We start from the raw sequence: 23,633 nt of genomic DNA, 5'->3' as shown, positions 1-23,633 counted from the left end.
GTAATAAAATGTCTAACAAGACTGACATGTATTTTCAATTCACAAAAGTCAAGGCAGCTCTGTCATGAGTGGACTTCCCCATGGGCTTTCATCTGAGCTGAAACAAACAAAAAACACAGATTAGATCATATATTGAAAACATCCAATTTTAAAGCATTTTCATGTCTAAATGCCAATAATAGATGTTTTTTAATCACAAGAGAACCCTCATGACATGTATTAAATGTCCCTCGTAGAGAACAATTTGGATGAGAAAACAAGTCCTACCATCCAATCAATTACTTTTTGATTACCTTAATCCCAACGCACCTCATCACCCTGGTTCACTAAAGAAGAGAAAGATCAAATTAGTGAATATGAAGTTCATTTATACATAAATCAGCAACACAAGTGATACCTACTAACCTGATCCCAAGCAATCTTCTGAGGTACGATCTGGGTCCAGTTCTTTCCAGTAGTTCTCCATGAGTGCATTTACAAGCGCTCCCTCGCACTCAATTTCCACTGCATACTGAGGAACTGCAGCCTCTGGATGGTCTTTCATGTGAAGCATTGTCAGTTTGAGAAGTTTGTCAACCAGAAGACTGTAGAAGTCATCATAAACTTTGTCATTCCAGGAGCCCCTGGACTCATCAAATCCATTCAATGAGCACAAAAAGGCCTGAGGAGCCTTTTCTAGCAGACTCTGGGGAAGCGATCTCACATTCTTGATGTCAATGTCAGACTCGTTTCCATAATCAATAAACAAGACAGTGAAGGCATCGTCAACTCTACGGATGACTTGAGCTCGATACCACTGTTGGTCACTGGAAAACAGAGCAAGGCATGGACTGCCAGGGCCAAGAGTCTCAGGCAACATCATGTCCTGCCGAGTCTGTCCTGCTTCCTGAGTAAGCTGTGACACTTTGTTGAGCTCCTCTGTGTTAGCATACTGACACCAGAAGAAATTGGGTTGCACAATACAAGAAGCATATACCTCCTCTTTTTTGTTTTTGGGGATGTTTGGCTTCTTGTACATACAAGTATTCACATTCCCTTTGGAAATGCTAAGATGCGTCATGTTGGACTCAGTTTCAATATCTCGGAGGGAAGTTTCTGTTTCAGGGTGTTCTATGGAGCCGCGTTCTTTGGCAACTGATTTCCAGTGTTTCTGCATTGCTGCATTTACAAGCGCTCCCTCGCACTCAATTTCCACTGCATACTGAGGAACTGCAGCCTCTGGATGGTCTTTCATGTGAAGCATTGTCAGTTTGAGAAGTTTGTCAACCAGAAGACTGTAGAAATCATCATAAACTTCGTCATTCCAGGAGCCCCTGGACTCATCAAATCCATTCAATGAGCACAAAAAGGCCTGAGGAGCCTTTTCCAGCAGACTCTGAGGCAGTGATCTCACATTCTTGATGTCAATATCAGACTCATTTCCATAATCAATAAACATGACAGTGAAGGCATCGTCAACTCTACGGATGACTTGAGCTCGATACCACTGTTGGTCACTGGAAAACAGAGCAAGGCATGGACTGCCAGGGCCAAGAGTCTCAGGGAACATCATGTCCTGCTGAGTTTGTCCTGCTTCCTGAGTAAGCTGTGACACTTTGTTGAGCTCCTCTGTGTTGGCATACTGACACCAGAAGAAATTGGGTTGCACAATACAAGAAGCATATACATCCTCTTTTTTGTTTTTGGGGATGTTTGGCTTCTTGTACATACAAGTATTCACATTCCCTTTAGAAATTCTAAGATGCGTCATGTTGGACTCGGCTTGAATATCTTGGCGGGAAGTTTCTGTTTCAGGGTTTTCTATGGAAACATGTTCTTTGGCAACTGGTTTCCAGTGTTTCTGCATTGATGCATTTACAAGCGCTCCCTCACACTCAATTTCCACTGCATACTGAGGAACTGCAGCCTCTGGATGGTCTTTCATGTGAAGCATTGTCAGTTTGAGAAGTTTGTCAACCAGAAGACTGTAGAAGTCATCGTATACTTCGTCATTCCAGGAGCCCCTGGACTCATCAAATCCATTCAATGAGCACAAAAAGGCCTGAGGAGCCTTTTCTAGCAGACTCTGGGGAAGCGATCTCACATTCTTGATGTCAACGTCAGACTCGTTTCCATAATCAATAAACAAGACAGTGAAGACATTGTCAACTCTACGGATGACTTGAGCTCGATACCACTGTTGGTCACTGGAAAACAGAGCAAGGCATGGACTGCCAGGGCCAAGAGTCTCAGGGAACATCATGTCCTGCTGAGTTTGTCCTGCTTCCTGAGTAAGCTGTGACACTTTGTTGAGCTCCTCTGTGTTGGCATACTGACACCAGAAGAAATGTGGTCCAACTATGCAGGAGCTGTATACCTCCTCAGTCTGGTTTAGAGAAATGTTTGGCCACTTGTATGTGCAGATATTCACATTTCCATCGGTGCAAATTTTGGAAGGTTGGGTCATTTCTGAGTCACTGTTGCCACCTTCTTTTTCTTTGTCCATAAGAATGACATCTGAAGTTGTTTTTCTTCCTTCCTCCAAAGTCTTTTCATGTTCAATCTCTGGTTCAGAGGCATCCATTGTGGATTGTGAACTCAGCTTGTCACTTGAACATGTTCCATTGCCGCTCTGCACTTTATCAAAACCTTTCATTTTTGTTAATGCCGATACATTCATGAGCTCTTGTGTTAAATAGTCCTGATTTGGCACACTGTCATGTTCTGAGCTGTTAGAGAGCTGCTGGTTAGTGTGCTCAATGGGACAAGTCGCCTCTTGTTGTGCAATCTTTGATATCATCTCTCTGACTTTCACACCGACATTCACATGTCCATCAAACAGTTCAACAATTAGCTTCCCCTTTTCCGCTTTTGCTACGACTGAAATGGTGAAACTTTGGCCAGCAGTGTTATCTGAAAACCACTGGTTGACTTCCTGTGGCACGTCTGCAGGGATTTCAAACAGTCCAAGTGGGACAGCCTGCACAGGAACAGACCTGGCCATACTTGCTTCATTGGGAAAGTGGCGAATATCAGATTCATTCACTGCAATGATAAGACCAAAGTCAACAAAGTGCACTTTGCATTTTGGAGACATTTCTACTACTTGACCTCTGTACCACTGATCATCATTGTACCCAACTAAACAAATGCTATTAAGCCCAAGTGGATGATCCGTGTCCTGTGGCTGAGTGATTAGTTGTTTAACATTTTCCATAATTTTGTCAATCAAATGCAAGTTCCTGTCCAGTTGGCAGTAGAATTGATTGACATTCTCTGAATAGGTTACCCGCACCTTTTCTTTCCCATCCACCTCAATATTGTGTGGCAAGTAATTGTATGCATCTGATGGGAGCTTTGGAGGACTTTGGACGAGAGTTTCGGCCTTTGCACATTCCTGAGTCAAGGGCTTGCGTGCACTGTCAGATGGTGTTTCAATATCGACCATATTGAGCAGCAGACCTTCTTCATCAGATGTTACAGCTTTTACAGTGCATTTCAACCCAGTGTTTGACGAAGCACCTAAACCCACAAACTTCTGAAATTCTGCAGCATCAGTCCAAGTGGTAGACTGAGGATTTAACAAGCAACATTGAAAAGCCTGCATGTTTAGCCGCAAGAAAGCTGGATCAATGGGGCGCACATCTCGCAGAGGGACCGTATGAGTCTGACCATAGTCTATAAATCTCACATCTACAACGGGGGAGTGGTGACTTGCAATGATCCTTGCTCTATACCACATATCATTGTCTGGATTACGGGCGACACAGGTGGACTCAACCAGTGGCTGAGGGTGGGTGGATGCATAGTGATTTTGCAGGTCGTTCATCATGAGTGCAAGAGTCTCACCATTTTCAGTTGGTTGACACCAGAATTTCTGCAGGCTTTCAATGAAAGATACTTTAACATTGACACTACTTCCAAAGGTAAACACACCTTCATTGCAAGCATTTGGCACCTCAGATGGGAAACCTGTTAGAAATTGCCCATTGATGTGTACTTGGGGGTCTGGATGTTCTGAACCCTCTTTGACATGAGTATCATCAGCTCCAGAAGTGAGTACATCATCAGTCTTGCTATTGACTGATAGGTTCTTGGTGCATGGTGAAGTTTCCTCTATTACACCATCAACATTTACAGTGACTTTGTTCTTGAAATCCATGCCACCTTGGTCTCCATGTGAATGGAGACATAATGATGGAATCGGTTGGTTCTGGAGATTTAACTCTCGTTCAGTCTTGGAGGGCGAGATAGTTCCTGCCTTCTCTATAAAACAATTGTTTATGCAGGCACCATTATCTGCATAGAGAATGACATGATAGACCTCTTGAGGTTTATACTGGTGGTTAAACTTTGCCACAAATGTCTGGTTACAGAGCAGTGATTTTAAGTAGTCCTTCTGGTCCGTCGTCCACCCTGTGCCGTTCTCTTTTACACCTTCAAGAGAACAGGGATACGTGACAACTGGCATTCTCAGGAATTTTCCATGCAGAGGTCTGATATGTCCAACTGGGACAAATTCTGTTTTTCCTTCATCCACGTGCAAGACTTCTACAGCACCACCGCTAGTCATGGTTCGTTTTAGTAACGAGCGATGCCATCTGCCGCTTTCCCCTCTAGCAGCACATGGATCCCCGCAGGTCAAAGGTTGGGTCTCTTCCAATTCTGAGTTTTCTTCATAGTACTGCTGGATCTGATCTGATAATATCTTCACTGCCTTGGAAAAAATTAGGAGTTTGCAAAAAATGTTACATGGATCAATTACCTCCGTCACGTTAACACTTTCACAAGTATCAATTAACAATTCTGGGTAAAGGTATTTGTCCTGCTTCTCAAGTAGGAAACTCATATTCAGATTTGCTTCCTGCGTTGCATGTTCAGCCTCAAGACATTTCTGCACAAGGCATTTAAACTCGTCTCCTGGCATCTCCTTTGCAACTCCAATCTTACAAATGTGCTTGGAAACAGTTGGTATGTCAAGGAGAATGGTCCTGTCCGGCATCAGCACATGTTGAACCAGTCCCTTGAACTTCTTGCTGGGCAGTGATACCAAATACTTTGTGGCCAATTCAGGCCAGTTGTTCTCAAGGGAGAGGACATTAGCGAGTATGCAGAATTCAGTTTCAGGAGGAAGGAAAAAGCTATCGCTCTGGCCCCATGCTAAAGCTTCAGTTGTGGTGATATGGGGCTGTCCTTGGTCAATTAGAAAAACATTGAAAGTTTCAGTTTGAATCGATACGATCCGAGCTCTGTGCCAGGTGTCACGGATGGAAACCAGACAGAGATCCCCTGGTTTTCCTTCGGATCCATAAAACTTTCTTTTGGGAATCTGAATTTCCTCTCTCATCTGCTCATAAACATGCTTCCGTTCTTCATCCAAGTTAACCCATAATTCCACGAGACCACAACTGGGGTTTAAATTTACCCTTGTGATGAGAACAGGTACTTCCGATCCGGGCGTCGGAAGCCCCGGGATTGAACACATTGTGAATCTCAGACGTGAAACACGCCTGCAAAAACAGAAAGAAAGAAATGTATCATTGATTAAAAAAAATACTTTTAACTACAAAGCACCTAAAGGTTATACCCCAATTTTAAGATAACCACGTTTGATGATGTCACTATATATGTATTAATATTCAAATCCCCCAAAATGGTAGCTTAAAGTGACGTAAATCTCGTCATTTTATCACAAGTACTTATTTAGTGAAGTAATTAGCAATTAAATGAATGTTGTTCATTTATTAATGATAATAAATAAAGAGAAATATGCCTGCTGGTTAATTCGGTAGGCTTAGTAAGACCTGACATGAGGATTTAAATTGTTTTTTTTTTTTTTCGCATGTAAACATGCTAGAACTTTTGTGTGTAAATGTGAGATTTCCACTAATCAGGAACACTGATTGGTCGCGTTTAAGATCTGATTTAATCCTAAAAAACTTTAACTTAACTTAATTAATAAGACAGCACGTTTCTGTGATTCCACACAGCATCTAATCCGCCAGTGCAGCTTGTGAATAAAGCTTGTGGTAATGAATGAAACAACATCCCACCGTCCACGACGCGTTTCAAGGCACGTTACAGACCAGCAATCTGACCTCAAGCGTTCGGCTCCGGTTAACTTACAGCCACGGTGCCAACTTGTTACATCATTACAATTTTTCTTACCGCGTTTGTTTGCGGGCGACTCGTCATCAGCGGGTTTCGGTGACACGCGGACGCCGAGTGCGGGGAGGGGGCGGCGCCAGTCACGTGTGGATTTATGGACTCACGTTAATGTGGGTGATTCATTATACCTCGAGAAAATACATGCAAAAAACAAAACAAGTGGTGCACTTTTAATATCCGCATCTGTTATTAAACCGTTAGACATCGTCACTTTTCAATAAAACAAATATTAAAATATTTTGTTTCTAGACACGCCCACAGGTCACGCGTCACACTCAGTTCCGCGTTTGAAGACGGCGTCACAGCTGCGGTTCACTTTGCAACATACCAACAAGGAAGTCTCAACAACAACGCCGTGCACGTCTCCTCAGGTTATTATTGTTATTGTTATTTTATTTTTTTTGCAGGTTACACATTCACATGTGTTTGAAATGCATCTGCTGTAACTTTGGTGTGTAGTTTTTCTTGAATGCTGCTCAGTGGTGGGAAGTATGGGCTGAGAATAATGAGAAAAGAGCTATAGCATATGTGTATCCATATGCAAAAGCTTTTATCAAGACCTAACCAAATAGCAGCATGAGTTAGGTGGCAAACATTTGGAAACACAAAACCTCCAGTAATGTTGAAGTGCAGATCTGTGTAACTCGATAAGGAGACCAATGCTTCCTGGCTTGTACAACCAAACATCTTCTTCTTTTTATTTTTGGTTTGCTTGTCACATGCTCACTCTGTCAAACCAATTTGTGTAACTGCATAAGCTCATCAGGGGATCAATATCAAATAATTATATTTGCATTATTTACAGAAAACATTGTTACATATTCCTGAAAAATCCAAACCATAATCATTTATAATATATATATATTTTTTAACATTCACTTCAGTATTGCAAATCATTTTGCAGTTAGAGGCTCCAGCTCCCCCGTGAGCGGTAGACGATGGATGGATGGATGGATTTTGCAGTTAGAAGAGCAGTAAAAAAAAAGATATTCTTTTAAAATTGTTCATCCTTAAACTGGTGATGCATCAATGTGTCACCAATGTTGCAGCTGATTTCAGCCTGCTGCAGCGATACAGTACTATTTATTTATTTGATTAATATTTTGCATAATCACAGTCTGCAAAGTAACACTAGCTGTCAAATAAATCTAGACATAGTGCAGCAAAAAGGACAATATTTACCTTCATAACGTACTTCAGTGGCCCAAAGAGTCTCACGGTAAAGAAGTAATAGATTACATTAGGTGTCTTCCTGTCAACTCTATTTCCAGTGACTTGTTTCGAGATGAGTAAGAGGAGAAGCAGTGTGATCAGTGACGCGACACCTGTCAAGAGCCGCAGAGTGACGGCTCACGCGAATCATCAGAGACCATCATGCACCACAGTGAGCCCCCCCCTCCCCTCTGTGATTCCTCAGCTTTACTCCTCACCAGCTCATAAGAGGTCAACGTTGATTTCTGCATGTATTTCCAGGGAGACATCGGCCTCATCGAGAGCATCACTCTGAAGAATTTCATGTGTCACCGTTTGCTCGGTCCGTTCCAGTTTGGGCCCCATGTGAATTTCATCGTCGGCAACAACGGAAGTGAGAGCCGTGTTCGTGAATGTCACCTGATTCTTTCGCTATCGTGTTATTTTGCATATCTCCAGCTGTGCCTGTGAGCGACTACTGTCCGGTGCTTTCCATGCCGTGATTTAATCGCTTTTGTCTTTATTGTTGATTTGAATATTGAATTCTCAGGTGGGAAAAGTGCCATCCTGACTGCTTTGACCGTCGGCCTCGGTGGGAAGGCCACGGTCACAAACAGAGGAATGTCTCTCAAGGATTTTGTGAAGACCAGTGAGACGTAAGTCAGACTGCGTTATGTTATACCAGAGCACCTTATTGTGTCGTTGGAAATGTTAATATTATGATCCGCCCTCTAGTACTGCAGATATAACAGTAAAGCTGAGAAACAGAGGACCAGATGCTTACAAAAGGGACCTCTACGGCGACTGCATCTCCATCGAGCACCGGATCTCCAGCGATGGATGTCGGACTTGCAAACTAAAGAGCAAAACAGGTGACTTCTGAGTTACGGACGATGTCCGAGTCTTATTAAACCTTCACTTAATGTCAGATACACCAGACACACACGAGGGAGTGAAGACAGAGCTTCAATCAGACGTCAACCCCTCCGAGCTGTATACATTCTTTACTCTCCGTGAAGAATTTTCCTCTATAAACTCCCTTGTGTGCATTTTACATCCGCGTGGCACTCCTCCACTGTTTTGTGTCCAAGTGTGAATGTAAAGTTAAGACTTGTTTACATTCACACTTGCACACAGCTGTAAATGCCACTGAGCTATTTTGTATGTAAAAGAAGAAGTGGAAGTTTAACCAGCCAAAGTGATCTCTGTTGGTAGATCCGGTGTGATCATGCTTCACAGTTCTGCCGTCCCCCCTTTTGTGACTCGCAATCATTTCCCTTTTAGATAAACCTACCGTCTGTAAAATGTTAGAAAGCAGTGAAAAATGCTCGTTCAAGCTAAACATTCAGATTCAGTTGACTGTTCTAAAATAACTAAGAGACACCTCAAATCCTCACATCTAAGGAGCTGGAACCAGACGGCTGTTTTTATATTAACTATCTTCTCTCTTGTATTTCAGGACAAATCATCTCAAACAAGAAGGAGGAGTTGACCGCTATTTTGGACCACTTTAACATCCAGGTATTAACAGTGTGCAGTTCTTTTCATTTCAAAACAGATATGTTACTTGTTTTTTATTGTAAAATTCTATTTCTTATTTAGGATTCTTTGGCTTTTGCCAGTTGCTTTTTGTTTTTTCAAACCTACTTTTATTGTGAACAGAATTATTTGTATGTGGAATCCTGCAAAGATTTTGCTGCAACTTTTTAAACTTCCAGCGAATGCACTAATGTTGTAACCGTAACACGATGATCCCCGAAGGCCTCAGCAGCACGTTTGTTGTGATCTCTCTCCAGCTGGACAACCCGGTGTCCATTCTCAACCAAGAAATGAGTAAACAGTTCCTGCATTCCAAGAGTGAGTCGGACAAGTATAAGGTACAACGCCGGCGTCGTTATTCTCATTCTAAGGTTGCATCTCGGTGAGAGAACGTTTTTTTTGTATCCCTCATGTTTAAATGAATGTTTCTGTCGTAGTTCTTTATGAAAGCAACTCTGCTGGATCAGATGAAGAGGGATTACATTCACATCAAGCACACTAAAACTGTTACCCGACAGCAGGTCGAGAGACAAGAGGAGGTATTTAGACACACAATATGCTCTTCCCTGTGGTACAAATTAAAATGTCCATTCAACATCTCTTCTTTGTCTTTCCCTTGGACTTGATGGCTTTATGTTGTTAATATAAATTGTTCTTCTTCCCATAAATAACCTTGTAACAAACATGCAGAAGTTATATAATTAAAGTTTGCTTGCATTCTCGCCTGCTGATCAGCGTGTCTATGAGTCATTTAGCCGCAGCATATTCTTTTTTCATTCTCACACGTTTTTTGTGTTCAGTGTCTCAAGGACCTGAAGCAAGAGTTCCTCCAGAAGAAGGAGAGGTATGAAAAGTTCCCGCGCTTCAGTGAGATGAAGGCGGTTTTGGAGAATCTGAAGAAAGCAATGGCATGGTGTTTGGTGAGAGTTCATTGGCTGCGTTTGTTTTGTTTCTAGTTTATTATAAATTCGGACGAGTGTGTAGGAAGTGTGAAAAGCAAGAAGAAACTAAATGTTTGAATTTTGTTTCAGGTCAGAGAGAAGGAGCAGTTTGTACAGCAGTTAAAGGAGGACGTTGAAAAAGAAGCAAATAATCACAAACACCAGGATAACCTTCAGCTTTGTCGGGTAATTGTTCTGTTGATGATATACACGTCTATTTATGAAGCCCTTCTTCAAACTGTCGCCACCATATGAAGTTACATATTTACAGCAGATAGAAAAATACAACAACTTCTTCAACTTTTTCTTGTCTGCCACGCAGTCGAAGGTCACACAAGCAGAAAAGAAGCTTCAGTGTATGAAAAGCAGCGTTGACCTCACGAGACAGGAACAAGAGTCTCTGTCGCAAGGATATCTGAAGCTGAAAGAGGAAGTGAAGGTCCTGAGCAAAGCTTACAGGCAACAGGAGGTACTGATTTGGAAATAAAATAATAATAAAGCTAATGAATAATTTCTATTGGTTAAAGTGATGTCATCTTTTCCTCGTAGCTCGTTTATTTCCGGGCTCTGAACAAACTCAAACAGTCAGAACAGGAGCAAAGCCTTCTTCAGCAGAGGATTGAAAAGGCAAAAACAAGGTAGGGTTCAAATCTTGACCCCCCGTACAAATGCATTGGTTAAGTTGAAACTTTACTTTACTCGCTTGATTTCAGCGTAAACCCGAACAATGATGGGGACATGGAATATAGGAAACAGCAGGAGAAAGAGCAGCGTTTGAAAGAGCAGCTCGCGGAGCTCGAGACGAAGTGTTCACAGCTGAACCAAGAGACCAGGAACAAACATCAGGCACTTTTAAAAGGAAAGGAAGAGCGGGACACGCTGAGGTACGGGGAAGTGATGTTTGCATCCTGGTAGAACAGCAGTGGGAGCTCTGCTAAATATGACCTTTTTACTAGATTGGAGGAAAGAAACATCCACGTTCTGTACGAGTCGAAGCTGAAGAGGAAGACTCGGGTCCTCGCCAGTCGATCCAACAAACTGAAGCGGTTTGGAGATCAGCTGCCCGACCTGCTGGCTTCCATCACTGAGGCGTGCGCCGCAGGACGCTTCCTCAAGAGACCCATCGGTCCAATAGGTGACTTCCTTTTTTTGTTTGTTTTTGCTTTACTTCCTTTCCACATCTTAAAAGAGATCAAATCTGCTGAGATTTAGATGGAAAGATCAATGCTGCTCTCGTATTTGTCTGTGCAATATGAAGCAGGAGCCAGCAGGCTGTAAGCTTGGCATAAAGAGGGCTTTTGTGAGGCAAAGTATCATGGGAGTAAAATAGAATTACGGTAGTTTTATAAAAAAACTTACCATATATTATCCTGAATGAAAAGACCCCAAATGAACACTGTAAGCTAATTATTGACACAGTTTTGTATAGGAATACATCTGTCCCATATGAAGCGCTGCCAAATATTGATTTGCGAGTCGATCTTCTCATCCAAACCAAGGAAAGAAAGCTAATAAATGAATCATTTGCTATTTAATCTACAAAGGTCTAATTCTGTCTTATCCTTTTTTTAGAAATCCTGCCATGCAGATGATTTACTTTCAGTTCACACATTCAGTTAAATTGCACATATTGTAGCTGCCTGTGTTTGCTCTCAGGGGCGTGCATCAGTTTGAAGGATCCCATGCTGGCCGTGGCCGTGGAGAGCTGCGTGCGGAGCTTCATGAAGGCTTTCTGCTGTGACAACTACAAGGACGAGGCGGTCCTCCAGGATCTGATGACACGCTATTATCCAAAGGGCAACAGGCCGCAGATCATCGTCAGCCCGTTCTCTGAAAGAGTGTACAACATTCATGGACGGTCAGCAGCAAGCATGTCAGACGTGTCGGCCTTTTCCCACACATTTTTAAAGCTACTTTTTTTTATACCTTCTCTGCTGTTTTTCTAGGAAAGCACATCATCCAGAATATCCGTCCGTGCTGGACGTAATCACAGCGACAAGCCCGGTCATCATCAACTGCCTGATTGACATGAGAGGGATAGAATTAATTCTCATAATCAAAGTGAGTGCGTGCACTAATGCCCCTAGAGTCGTTTTAGGATTGATGAAGTGTCTGACCTGAGTTTCTGTGTTGTTGTTTTTTTTAATCAAAGGAAAAAGACAAAGCGAGGAGGATCATGCAACAAAGCCAGCCTCCTAAAAACTGCCGTGAAGCCTTCACTGCTGAGGGAGATCAGGTCTACCGAAACCGTTATTACACCTCCGACATCAGCACGGCCAAGTATCTCGGTGGGGATCTGGAGACTGAAATAAGGTGACTGATCTCGACGTTAGAATACTTCTCCCACCACCGCTGGGATAAGACAAGGAGCAGATGTGACAGGAAATTAAATACATACATACATGAAAACCTCCTTGAACCCGATGAATTTTACAAGTTGGTTAGATTCAACAAGAAAGGAACTGCAAGGTGATTTAGAAGGGAAAATAAAAAAAAACAAGGCTGAACTTTCCCTTAAATCTTGACATAAGTTTCTCATAAAGACCAGTTCGACATTCACAGAAATGAACTTAATTTGCTTTCTTGCCAAGAGTTAGGTGAGAAATTTGATGCCACTCGTGTCTGTCTGAGAGCTGGCAGCTGGTTAGCTTAGCTTAGCATAAAGACTGGAAATAGGTGGGAATTAATAGCCCGTTTCTATCAAGAGGTAACAAAATCCACCTCCCAGCACCTCTTTAGCTCACACATCAACATATTATATCATGTCTGTGTAATTTGAACCAGGCTAGCTGTTTCCTGCTAAGCTAAGCTAACTGATCTAGCTTCATATTTAACGTGCAGACATTAGACTGGTTTTGATTTCCTGGTCTAACCCTCTTCAATAAAGCTAACAAGCATACTTCCCAACATAACAAACTATTCCCTTACATGAAGAAATACTGTATGATAATATCAACATTATCTTATGTACAATATACTACAATTCCCTCTCCCAAAGCTGCATTAATGCCATTTGATGTTCGAATACACTCTTTTTATATAGTAGCTGTTCTCTTAAGACGAATGGGAACATGTTCTGCTTGGCGACTTTCTGAGTTTTTAGAAAGGTGGACTGTCACTCTTGTAACTCAAATGTGGTAAATCTGCGACTGTGGAGTTGTCACTCGAGATCAAATCGATGCTTTGGTGTCACAGTATGTTGGAGTCGGAGCTGGAGAATCACCAGGCTCAGCTGGCCAAGTTTCAGCTCCACGTGACCTCTGTGACTGAAGACATCGTGGGCATGGAGAGCACTCTGAACGGCACCATCATGACCCTGAAGAAGACTCTGGTCAGTGAACCGTACTCTTACCGGATGAGCACCGGAACCATGGTTTCACTTCACAGCAACCACGTTCACAATTCATTCTACTCTTCTCACTCATTGCATGTTTGCATTTCTCTCTTCTTATTTTTGTGCGTTATATATATATATATATATATATATATATATATATATATATATATAGATGCTGTAAACTGTCTTTTATATTTTCCATGCAGGTCTCCGTGAATGAAGTCAAGGCAGCAATAACTGAGCTGGAGACGGCCGGCGAGGAGCACATCGATGACATCAGCTCCTTGGTGATCATTTGGTTTTTATTTGTCCCTACAGACCAAACATAAATCTCACCCCAGATTATGTCATGTTATGTAATGTCACACGCCTTGCAGAGGGAAGTTGCCCGAGAGAACCAGCAGAAGATTGAGGTAGAAAAGCAGGCCGTTCACGAGGCAAAGATGGAGCTTGACAAGCATCGGGAAGCAGCAGAGGACATGGAGTCCAAGTACTCTGCTGTCAGAGAGCAGATTGATCAGCTTTCTGAGGATATGGAGCCATTAAAGGTGCAGTGGGGCTTTGTTGTTTCCCTTTGTCTAGAGGCTAAAAATAGTTTCAGAGCCACATTTCTGTTGCTTTAATCTCACTTCAGTCCTGCGACTTCAAATGTTTTTGAACGGTGATTTGTTTGAATGTAAAGTCTTTTTAGGTGACAACACTATTTTTCCTCTGGAGGATGTGAGTGTATGTGTGAAAATGTCCTCATGAAGAAGTGAGACTGAAACTGTTTCATGTTTTGTTTGCCGCCCCAAAGGACGAGCAGCTGAAGCTGGAGGCTGACTGCGGCAAACACGAACGAAGCCTTAAGACTTTAGAAAACAAAATGAACGCTCATGAAGACAAAGTCCAAGCCATGAGAAGAGACCTCGCCCAAAGAGAGGAGGAGTTACTGGTAACCGGAGCTGCACTTGTTCAGCAGATTATATTTCGCTGGTTTTGTTACCTCATGCATATATCGGGGGGCTCTTTTAGCTGCAGAATATTCTACAGATTCAGTCATTCAGGTTGTCAGACTGTCATCTGACCTCACGTGTGATGACAGGAATACGTGGCCAAGGCCACGGAGATCAGTCCAGAGCGGCGGCAGGTGACCGGCAGCACCAAGAGCATCGACGCCGAAATCACGCGGCTGAAGAAGAACATCGCGGTGTTCGAGAGCAACCACGGCAAGCAGCAGCAGGTGGTCAGGTGGGGAATCACAGGCTTCCTATGAACACTGATGTCATATAATGTATAATGATATTCATATTACTGGTGCATTCATGTAAAGCAGCATTTTACCCATTTATGACATTTAGATCCATTTGCTCCATATAGATCCCTTGCTGTCTGTAGTAGGACTCTTTATTCAGGAGTCTGTCTGTCAGAGATTTTTATATATATATATATGGCCTCGTTTTACACACTGCAAGGCTGGAATCGAGAAAATGTGATTTTTTCGCCCTCATTAGGGAGTATGCTGAGGCCCTCGCTCTCTACAGAGAGAAAACCAACCAAGTGAGAGATCTACGGAGGTTCATCAATCGCCTCGAAAACATCATGTCGGACCGGCAGAACAGATACAAAATAATGCGGAGGTAAATAACGGCATCCAGTAACACACGATTATAGTGTTTGACTTGCAGTGGAAACTTTTCTAATTCTTTCTCCTTCCACCTAAAGGTCCCTCTCTGTCAGATGCAAGTTATACTTCAATAACTTCCTGATAAAGATGAACTGCTGTGGCTCCATGATTTTTGATCACAACAATGAGACGCTCTCGATCTTGGTACGTCACAAAACACAAACCTACAACATACACTCCCCTTTTTTTTAATTTACAATGTATGGTATGCAAGTAATGCACAAACCTGTCCAGGTGAAGCCTCCGGGTCGGGACGACGACGGTGCGAGGGACATGAGGTCGCTGTCTGGCGGTGAGCGCTCCTTCTCCACCGTGTGCTTCATGCTCTCCCTGTGGGAGATCACCGAATCACCCTTCAGGTGCCTCGACGAGTTCGACGTCTACATGGTGAGCACACAAGACATATCAGAAACGTTGTGTATAAAATGTGTGTAAAACGAGATGACTGTAAGTTGCACTCACTTTTCTTTTTGTAGGATATGCACAATCGCAGGATCTCTCTGGATCTCCTCCTGGAGCTGTCAGAGCGGCAGCACCTCCGACAGTTTATCTTCATCACTCCCCTCACCACCAGGTGGCGCTCTTCTAAATGTTTGTCCCTGTTTGCATGCTGTCCTTTCCGTAACCCCAACCTTTGCATTTTAATTAACTTTCACATCCGTGTCTCCCGTATGGAGGCTAAAGTGTGCCATCGGATCAATTATAGATTTTTGAATTGTGGCTAATTGTAATACGTTGTGATGAATTATTGTGATTATTCAGCATTCACACAAAAAACAGGAAAAATCATAAGAAATAAGTAGAATTTATGCCAATTTTTTATTCTATTCTACAATTTGGTACTTACTAATGTCATTCTATTATTGTATAATATATGGAATTAAATGCACAATATTTAATTTTACTTATTAGTCCGTTACCAATATATTTACGTGCATAATTCATATACTAAATTAATAAATAATTAAATGAATAGTGTTTTTATGATGACAGGCTCCAGCTGCCATACTTGTCTACGTACTTTGACTAGGGTTTTACAAAAACGTTACTCACTGTGTGTCAGTAATGTTTGACGACTGATCAAATGTCTTCCAGCCATCTGCCTAAAACCAGCCTGGTCAACATCCACCAGCTGGAGGATCCGGAGCGAGATCGGAGTGAGACGGTGGACGGAGATGTTTGAACTGAGCTCCAGTGACAGAAGCATTACAAGTGTTTACCTGCACAGTCGCTGTGTATTTCAGTATTATTAGCTTCTGTGTATTTAGAAGTCCCTGTTATGCAGCAAGAGAGTTTAACGTGGCCCATCAAATAATTCAATTTTATGTATATATTTTATTTTATATTTTTGTGGCTTATAGTTCTTGCACAAGGGAGGTAACTTTCACTGTAAAATGGAACAAAAAAAAAGTGAAGTAAATAGTATTTATAATGTGTATTATTCTGTTAAGCCATTTCATATAAATATTTGATACATTTTAGACAAAACATGAAGAAGTAATTAATGCGGGCAGAAATGACCTTATTATGAAATCTAATAATTATACACAAAAGTATGTTAACTTATCCCAATAACATTTTATTGTTGTGTTCCAGTGTGTTGCCACAAACACTCTAAAGGACGATGATGAGTTTTATCAGATGAATGTGTTTGTATGTAAAGAGCATCACTGCCTCTAGGGGCCGCTAGCGAGACTTATTTTTTTTTATTCTTTATTTCGATATAACTGTTCTTAATATTTATCATCCATTGTAAACATTTTTGTGTTATCATTTGCTGTTTGTGCCGGTGCTTGACTTTTATACGTTCTAAGATATATTATTCTAAGATAATGCCTTTGGGACCTATTATTAGTTATTATATTTTGACATTTTTGGTGGATGCATTTCATAAAATGGGCAGTATTTAATTGTTTAGTTTTGTTTTTAACGATGTTTCTGTGTAGTTTTGCCTCGGGAGTCCGGCCAGGGAAACGTACTCTGGGAGCTCCACTCAAACGTCAGTGTTCATGTTTTTACAAGAGTTTGTGAAGTTTGCTTTCATCCCCGAGAGGAGATCAAATCTGTGACGACATTGTTACAATATATGTTGGATCATCTAAACTATTTTGTGTCAGTCATCCATGTCATCCATTCACACCATCCGTTCACCTTCCCGTTAATGACAACCCACCAGACCGTGTCTTTTGAAAAAGCCTGGTGATGGTTTATTCATTTTAATCACTACAGAATGAATTTAGGGTGCAACACATGCCACATGTATAAAAGAATACAGTCACTTGGTTGATGATTTTTCCATATTTGATATAAACATTTTTACGAGACATAAAATCGGACTGAAATAAATAAATAATATCGACTCTAATAATGTGAGGGGTTGGTTTTTTTAGTTATTTTTGTGTTTTGGAGACAGAACGAGTGAAAAGCTTCCGCAGCCTCCACCGCTGTGAGCGGACTACAAGCAGACGCTCGGTCCGTGCTTGCATAGCCTAGAAACGTTGAAGCAGAAACCGTTGAAAGAGAATTTCACGCAGTAACTTGGAGCCTACGTCGCCGTCTTTCACTGAAACACTCTTTCAGAAGCTTAATCAGGCGCCTCTCTCGAGGGGTCCTGCATCTTTAATGATTGTTGCAAACGGAATAGAAGATGTGACCTCTCGATTAAAAAGTTTCTCCTTTTACAAAAAAGTTTAAATACGTAGGAATGCAGTGTGTCCAGTAAACATATAAGAGGTTTTTTTCCCTCCTTTTGAAATAGTTTTTGCTGCATTGGAAGTAGAGCCCCTCTCACCGCGCCTCCCGGCCCAGAGAGCGAGCTCCAAGCAATACGGCCAAAAGCCAAAACTACTCATTTTGCATCGCTCTTCCTTGTAAACATATTGATATGTACTGAGTCGAGTTGTTTAAGTCTAAATCAAACAAGCAGCCTGAATGAGAAGCCAATTGAGGGGGGATTGATGCGTGAGTACTGTGCCTGGTGACAGCTATAAATTTTGGCCCTTTCCATTAAGCGGCAGCAGTACGGTAAAAAGAATAATGGAGGAAAGCTGCTCGATTAATATATTTCTGCTCTTCCCAGACGCCCACCGAAGCCAAACGTAATACGGTGTTCATGTTAAAGCTCTTCCTCGGAGATAAAGCCCACGACTTCAATCCAAATACCTTCCAAAAACCAAGAAAAAACAAACGAAAAACCCTCAAGTGTCACACATACACATGGTTTAAATGGAGGGAAGCATGCTCCCACATTACCTGTTGGTGAACTAATGGTCAGATGAGTCACATACTGTACATCCCATGCAACAATACTAAATGAATTCCATAGGGTTTTCTCTTTTACAACCACCTAAAGATGCAAAAGGTAAGAGATTATATTTTTGACACATAATATATGCATGCAAAGAACCTACTCTTCTCCGTTCCGTCCGTGTGAAAACATCCGGAAACAGACAGGAGCCTCTCTAGTCTCCAAGAGCTCAACAAGTCTGGATAGTAGAGACAGTTACAATTATCATAGGAGTTATTGTTTTGTTACTATTATGTAAAGCGTACGGCAGCAGTAGCAGCAGTGAACACTGGGGGGAATCCTAAATACTGCAGGAAACATAATTGAATGCGAGTGCTCCACTGATATACAAGCTAGGGGGGAGGGGGGCATGTGGAGGGGGGGTTTACGGTGCACAAATCACACTGGCAATGTCTTGCAATAGAAATGCATGATATCTTATAGCTATATTCAAAATTATTCAGCAGTTGACATTCTCATGCATACGACCACAAGAAGCGAGTCCATTGAAAAATAGTCCAAGCATTGTTTTTGTTTTTGTTTTGTTTTTCCTGTGGAAATGGCAGAGAACCCTAATGAGACATTAAAACATGTGCTGCTGTCCAGAGTGTGTGGATTACAGACGGGGGAGGGGGGAGCGAGCGTGGGGGGGGTGGGGGGTTTGGGGGGGGGGCTCACTTCTGCATGTCACACTGCAGCAGGAGCACGATGGACGGGTCGCTCTTCGCCGCCTCTTTGAACTCGTCCAACGAGATCTGGTCGTCGTTGTTCTTATCCATTTTGCCGAAGATCTTGTCCACCCGCTGCTGTGGTGTCAGGCCGTCCTCGTTCATCTTCATCATGATCACAGTGCCCACCATTTTGTAGATCGCCTGTGAGTGAGGGAGGCGCAGTGAGAAAAATTAGTAGAGGATCGGTTCTTATGTAATCTAGTGAAGCCTACTTGTTGTGTGCATGTGTTCGTCCAGCTCAACCTCGCTATACAAACTGCGTGGGATTTATTTAGAAAACACGTTCCACATAATGAAGTATCCTCTTCAAAGTAACTGCAATTCACGATGTTGTCCAAATTATCATCTTCAAACTCTAAAATGCCACTTAAACGTAAAAACCCTCATATTTTTTATTGCGTCACATAAGCAACGTTTTTTTTCCTTCAACATCCTTTTTAGTGAAGAATAATCTTAAATGTGTTGATCATACATCATCTGATGACGATGAGGATGATGTCACTCTCCCTCCGTGTGTGTTGTAATCCGTTTCTCTCTGCTTTCTTTAGGGTTGTGTGTGTGCCCAGCTGATCGCCGCGGTTACCACGGGTAACGGTGCCCACGCCGTCGTCACAGAAACAGGTAATCACTGTTAGCTGTGTCTGCACTGTTTGCACTGTTAGCTGCTAGCCGCCGTGTGGAGGCGATGGATATACGCTCTGAAGTGTTTACACCTTTGACATTGAAAATTCAAATAAATAATTGTAGCAGTCACCCCTTTGATACATTAATGGTGATAAATAACATCTAACCCATTCAGAAGAACATGTTTTCCAACATGACGCAGCTCATCTAATAGGCAGCTGCTCGCCAGACATCGCTGGCTTCAGACCCACATTTATCACTACGGGAATCGTCAATATACTCCAGCGGCCGATCACTGCGACATATCAGATTTACAATCCTGATTGTGCTTCCAGAAATGGCTCGCCGTAATTCAATACAACTGCATTTCTGTCGCCGTCGAAGCCGCCCGCCTCTGCACTCAAAGCGTTGCAGGTGTGCAGGCGACTGATAACAAACCCCCCAAAAAGGGCCAGTCTGTCCCCCTGATGAGCTAGTGTTCTGTTTTTTTTTAATGACTCCATAATCCCCCCTTTTTACCTCGATTATCTCCAGCATCTCCACTCTGGTGATTTTGCCGTCGCCGTCCAGGTCGTACATGTTGAAGGCCCAGTTGAGTTTCTGCTCAAAGCTGCCGCGGGATGTGATGGACAGAGCACAGATGAACTCTCGGAAGTCGATGGTCCCGTCTCCGTTTTTATCGAAGGTTCTGAAGGCGTGCTGTGCGAATTTGGACGCGTCACCATACGGGAAAAACTGCAAATGTAGGAAGGGGGGGGGGGGGGGGGGGGTGTTCAATAATTCATTGTGCTTTAAATAAGACTTAGGAACTGTAGTTTGATGATGCAGACGGCGTGCTGACACGTTCAGACGGCGATAAAGGAGAGAGAGAGTGGAACCTTGACGTAGAGCTGCTGGAACTCATCCAGGTTGAGTCTGCCGGTGGGGCAGTCCTTCAGGAAGCCTTTGTACCACTGCTTCAGCTCGTGCTCGTTAAACTCCGTATTCTTCACCAGATCCTCCATCACCTCCGGAGTCAGCTTGCTGTTCTGCTTTCCCATGATTCCTGTGGTGCAAGAACACATGCATAATGCATTTACTTATGCCTGAGCGACGGCAGCCCGAACATCTCTAGCACACGGTGTAGAAAACGATCTTTTTTTCCTTTTTAAATTTCCACTTCAAGCGTGAGAACAGAGAGTAAATGTGTGTGTTTGTTGGGGGTGGGGGGGTATAGGCAGCACATTTCCCTGGTGCTCTTGTTCTATTTCTGTCCCCCCCCCCAACCCCCCCTCCAGCCTGCTTGTGCCGGTCGGTGGCCCGGGTAGCACTGACCTGGATCATCACTGTCAGAGCAGATCCAGTTCATTGAATGTTCGATCGCCTGCTATCAAGTTTCCACTGCAAACGCTGTCCTATAACCGGACAATGACAACAAAGCCTGTATGATCGTAAGAGAGGGGGCACAGCTGCAGCAGTACATCCCAGAAAGGCTTGAATGAGCGTGATCTGCCGGAGCACTGTAGGACTGCCGGAGCACTGTAGGCTGCTGGAGAATTGTAGGCCTGCCGGAGCACTGTAGGCTGCTGGAGAATTGTAGGCTGTCGGAGCGCTGTAGGCCTGCCGGAGCACTGTAGGACTGCCAGAGCACTGTAGGCTGCCGGAGAATCGTAGGCCTGCCAGAGCACTGTAGGACTGCCAGAGCACTGTAGGCTGCTGGAACTCTGTAGGCTGCCAGAGCAATGTAGGCCTACCGGAGCACTGTAGGACTGCCGGAGCACTGTAGGACTGCCGGAGCACTGTAGGCTGCTGGAGCACTGTAGGCTGCCAGAGCAATGTAGGCCTGCCGGAGCACTGTAGGCTGCTGTAATCTGGATCAGTTGGGAGTGTGTCTTATAATCAAGCACATAATACAGTGTTTAAACCCCCAGTTTGGGGGGCAATCCGCAGACCAATCAGCCAGGATCATCCACACCAGAGGGGCCCCTCGGTGTAACAGTCGTGGTGACTTAGTGCGAACCACACCAGAAAGCCCCCCACATTCATTAATTATTGACTCATGATGTGGCAAATGACATAAAGTGGGCAGGAATGCGTCAGTTCTCGATACATAATTCAAGCAAATGAAACGGCAGAAATACATTTGCATGTCAGCTCCAGAGGCCAGTGTGGGAACCTCCACCACCAACACGGTCCTCAGCTCTGCAGCGGCGGGCTGGACGGCCCCTCCAACACAGCACTGCATTGGCTCCGGCCTTGCACAACAAACAGCAAGAAATGTGCGCTGCAGTCCTCGAATCAGTGCAAACCACAGCCTTTTATAACGTGCGCGACCGGTGACTACAGATCAGTGTGAAATGGGCTGCGGCGAATGACCTTGAGGACAATTTTTTTTTCTTGCAGGAAGATGACAAAATTGTTTCACGGAGCGCCGAGGGGAAAAAAACCACCACCCGGCTCGCCGTCGTGTAACTGCGGCGTTTCATTGAAACATGCAGCCGAATATGAGCCACAGGTACGAGGGTGTTTTACCCCCAAACAGATGCTGCTTTTATTTCACGCTTTGGGCAATGACATCTGAGTTAATGCCATTAGAACCGGTAGGAGAGAGAGAGAGGGAGAGAGAGAGAGAGAGACGCTGCGGCTGCATTCCGATGGAAACGACGCAGTGAGAGTATTTTCACATCACATCCCTCCATCCGGCCTCCCGATGACATCTCTCCGTGCGCAAAAAAAAGAAAATGTCATAACCAACCAGACATTTTTATGTATTTATTGTGTAGAACACAGGACAGCTCCGTCGGCGCACCGCGGAGACGCCTCGTCGGAGGCGCAAAACAGACAATTAATTGCGCAAATCTCGATGACATTTCTCATTAGTCTTATTTCTAGCCAGGAGAGACGCAGTGGCTTTATTTTTTAAGGGATGCGCAGGTGCCCCGTGTGCCAACCCCTCTCTCTCCCTCTCTCTCTCTCTCTCTCCCTCTCCGCTCGATCCCATTCACCCAAAAAAAAAAAAAAAAAAAAAACACACACAAACCATCCACCGTTTGCTGCATCCATAAACGTGAAAAACACACATGACATGCAGTCCTTACCTTATTACAGCCTATATATCTGCGGATTCTCTCCCGGAATAAAAATCTGCTCTGGTTCCTGCAAAGTACAGAAACCCCCCCGTTCCGATGGAAACGTTTGCCCAAAGGGGATTATTCTCGACACAGTTCGCCTCCGTTGAAAAGAAAAGCCGCCCGCTAATGAAATGTGTGTTTTCCTCTCCCGATGAGGCGCAGCAGGGACCGATCCCACGCCAGTCTGGTTATGCGACTACAGGAGCGCGGCGTCACCCGTGTGCATCACAGCCTGCTGCTCTGCCTGCTCGCTTCGGGTTCAGCTGGATCCTGTCACGTTACAACCGGATCCGTTATCGTGATGAGGATGATCAGCCTGAAATCTCATCAGCGGGGGGAAGAGGAAAAAAAAAATGTTTTTTTTGGGGAGGGGTTTGGATTTTGATCAAATGAATCCACTCGAATTAATCAGGAAATAGATTAATTAAACCTTTAAGGGTGACGTGTCTTAGTAATTAAAATTAAATTAAACGTGATTTTCAAGAAAATATTATGTATGCAAGGCCATTTGATTTGTATAGCACCTTTCGGCAACAAGAGAATTTAAGGTGCTGGATGACCAACCAGTGGGCCCCTGATGGCCCCATGTTGGTTGTGTGAAGGGCCATGAGTCCAAGATATAGGATTTTATCGTGCATCGGGATTAAATCACGATATATCGTCACGGAAAAAGCTGTCAGTTCTCTGTCATGGTTGAAAGGTGAAAACTAGAGCCTGACTTTAAAAATACTGATAGCACCCTTCTTTAAATATGCTGGTAAAAGACTTACAAATATTGTTTTAAAGGGAATGGTCGACCGCAGCACTGACAATTGGCAAGATGACATCTTTGGGCTGTGAGGCTAGATTTCCACTTGCTTGGTGATTAATTGTCATTTATTTATTGCTCATGTTTGTGTTTTGATTTTGGAAAATTTGTATCCTTTTTCCACTTATTTTTCTAAGAATGATTAGCTGGTGCATCACTGTCAATTGTAATGTGTTCAGTTTGTGTGTTTATGGAAAAACCATAATAAAAATATTATTAAAAAAAAAAAAAAAAAAAATACTGGATAGAAATA

General features: G+C 43.2%; 3 protein-coding genes across 3 annotated transcripts; 1 reads left to right on the top strand and 2 right to left on the bottom strand.

Moving 5' to 3' along the window:
- Nucleotides 1-58: 58 nt before the first annotated feature.
- On the bottom strand, nucleotides 59-7,381 carry tdrd6b (tudor domain containing 6b). The gene is made up of 4 exons (XM_084013875.1): nucleotides 7,330-7,381; nucleotides 406-5,489; nucleotides 268-326; nucleotides 59-97 (listed from the first exon to the last, which is right to left on the bottom strand). Exons 2-3 carry the CDS (start codon nucleotides 5,462-5,464, stop codon nucleotides 295-297), a joined length of 5,091 nt encoding a protein of 1,696 aa, XP_083870001.1. The 5' UTR covers nucleotides 5,465-5,489; nucleotides 7,330-7,381; the 3' UTR covers nucleotides 59-97; nucleotides 268-294.
- On the top strand, nucleotides 6,442-18,753 carry smc6 (structural maintenance of chromosomes 6). The gene is made up of 27 exons (XM_084014207.1): nucleotides 6,442-6,518; nucleotides 7,419-7,531; nucleotides 7,621-7,732; nucleotides 7,889-7,994; nucleotides 8,074-8,210; nucleotides 8,798-8,859; nucleotides 9,135-9,215; nucleotides 9,315-9,416; nucleotides 9,678-9,797; nucleotides 9,909-10,004; nucleotides 10,141-10,287; nucleotides 10,368-10,456; nucleotides 10,532-10,702; nucleotides 10,775-10,953; nucleotides 11,475-11,676; nucleotides 11,765-11,879; nucleotides 11,971-12,131; nucleotides 13,014-13,149; nucleotides 13,362-13,442; nucleotides 13,533-13,703; nucleotides 13,952-14,089; nucleotides 14,240-14,385; nucleotides 14,649-14,774; nucleotides 14,860-14,965; nucleotides 15,056-15,208; nucleotides 15,298-15,395; nucleotides 15,917-18,753. The coding sequence occupies exons 2-27, from the start codon at nucleotides 7,433-7,435 to the stop codon at nucleotides 16,002-16,004; spliced, it is 3,222 nt and encodes a 1,073-aa protein (XP_083870333.1). The 5' UTR covers nucleotides 6,442-6,518; nucleotides 7,419-7,432; the 3' UTR covers nucleotides 16,005-18,753.
- On the bottom strand, nucleotides 18,754-22,847 carry vsnl1b (visinin-like 1b). The gene is made up of 4 exons (XM_084014208.1): nucleotides 22,540-22,847; nucleotides 20,341-20,507; nucleotides 19,982-20,197; nucleotides 18,754-18,979 (listed from the first exon to the last, which is right to left on the bottom strand). Exons 2-4 carry the CDS (start codon nucleotides 20,500-20,502, stop codon nucleotides 18,782-18,784), a joined length of 576 nt encoding a protein of 191 aa, XP_083870334.1. The 5' UTR covers nucleotides 20,503-20,507; nucleotides 22,540-22,847; the 3' UTR covers nucleotides 18,754-18,781.
- Between the last annotated feature and the right edge of the window lie 786 nt (nucleotides 22,848-23,633).

Source organism: Eutrigla gurnardus (assembly GCF_963514095.1).
Source record: "Eutrigla gurnardus genome assembly, chromosome: 7".
Lineage (NCBI taxonomy): Eukaryota > Metazoa > Chordata > Actinopteri > Perciformes > Triglidae > Eutrigla > Eutrigla gurnardus.
Note: the sequence above shows the minus strand (reverse complement) of the source record. Positions and strands in the feature narration are given on the sequence as shown.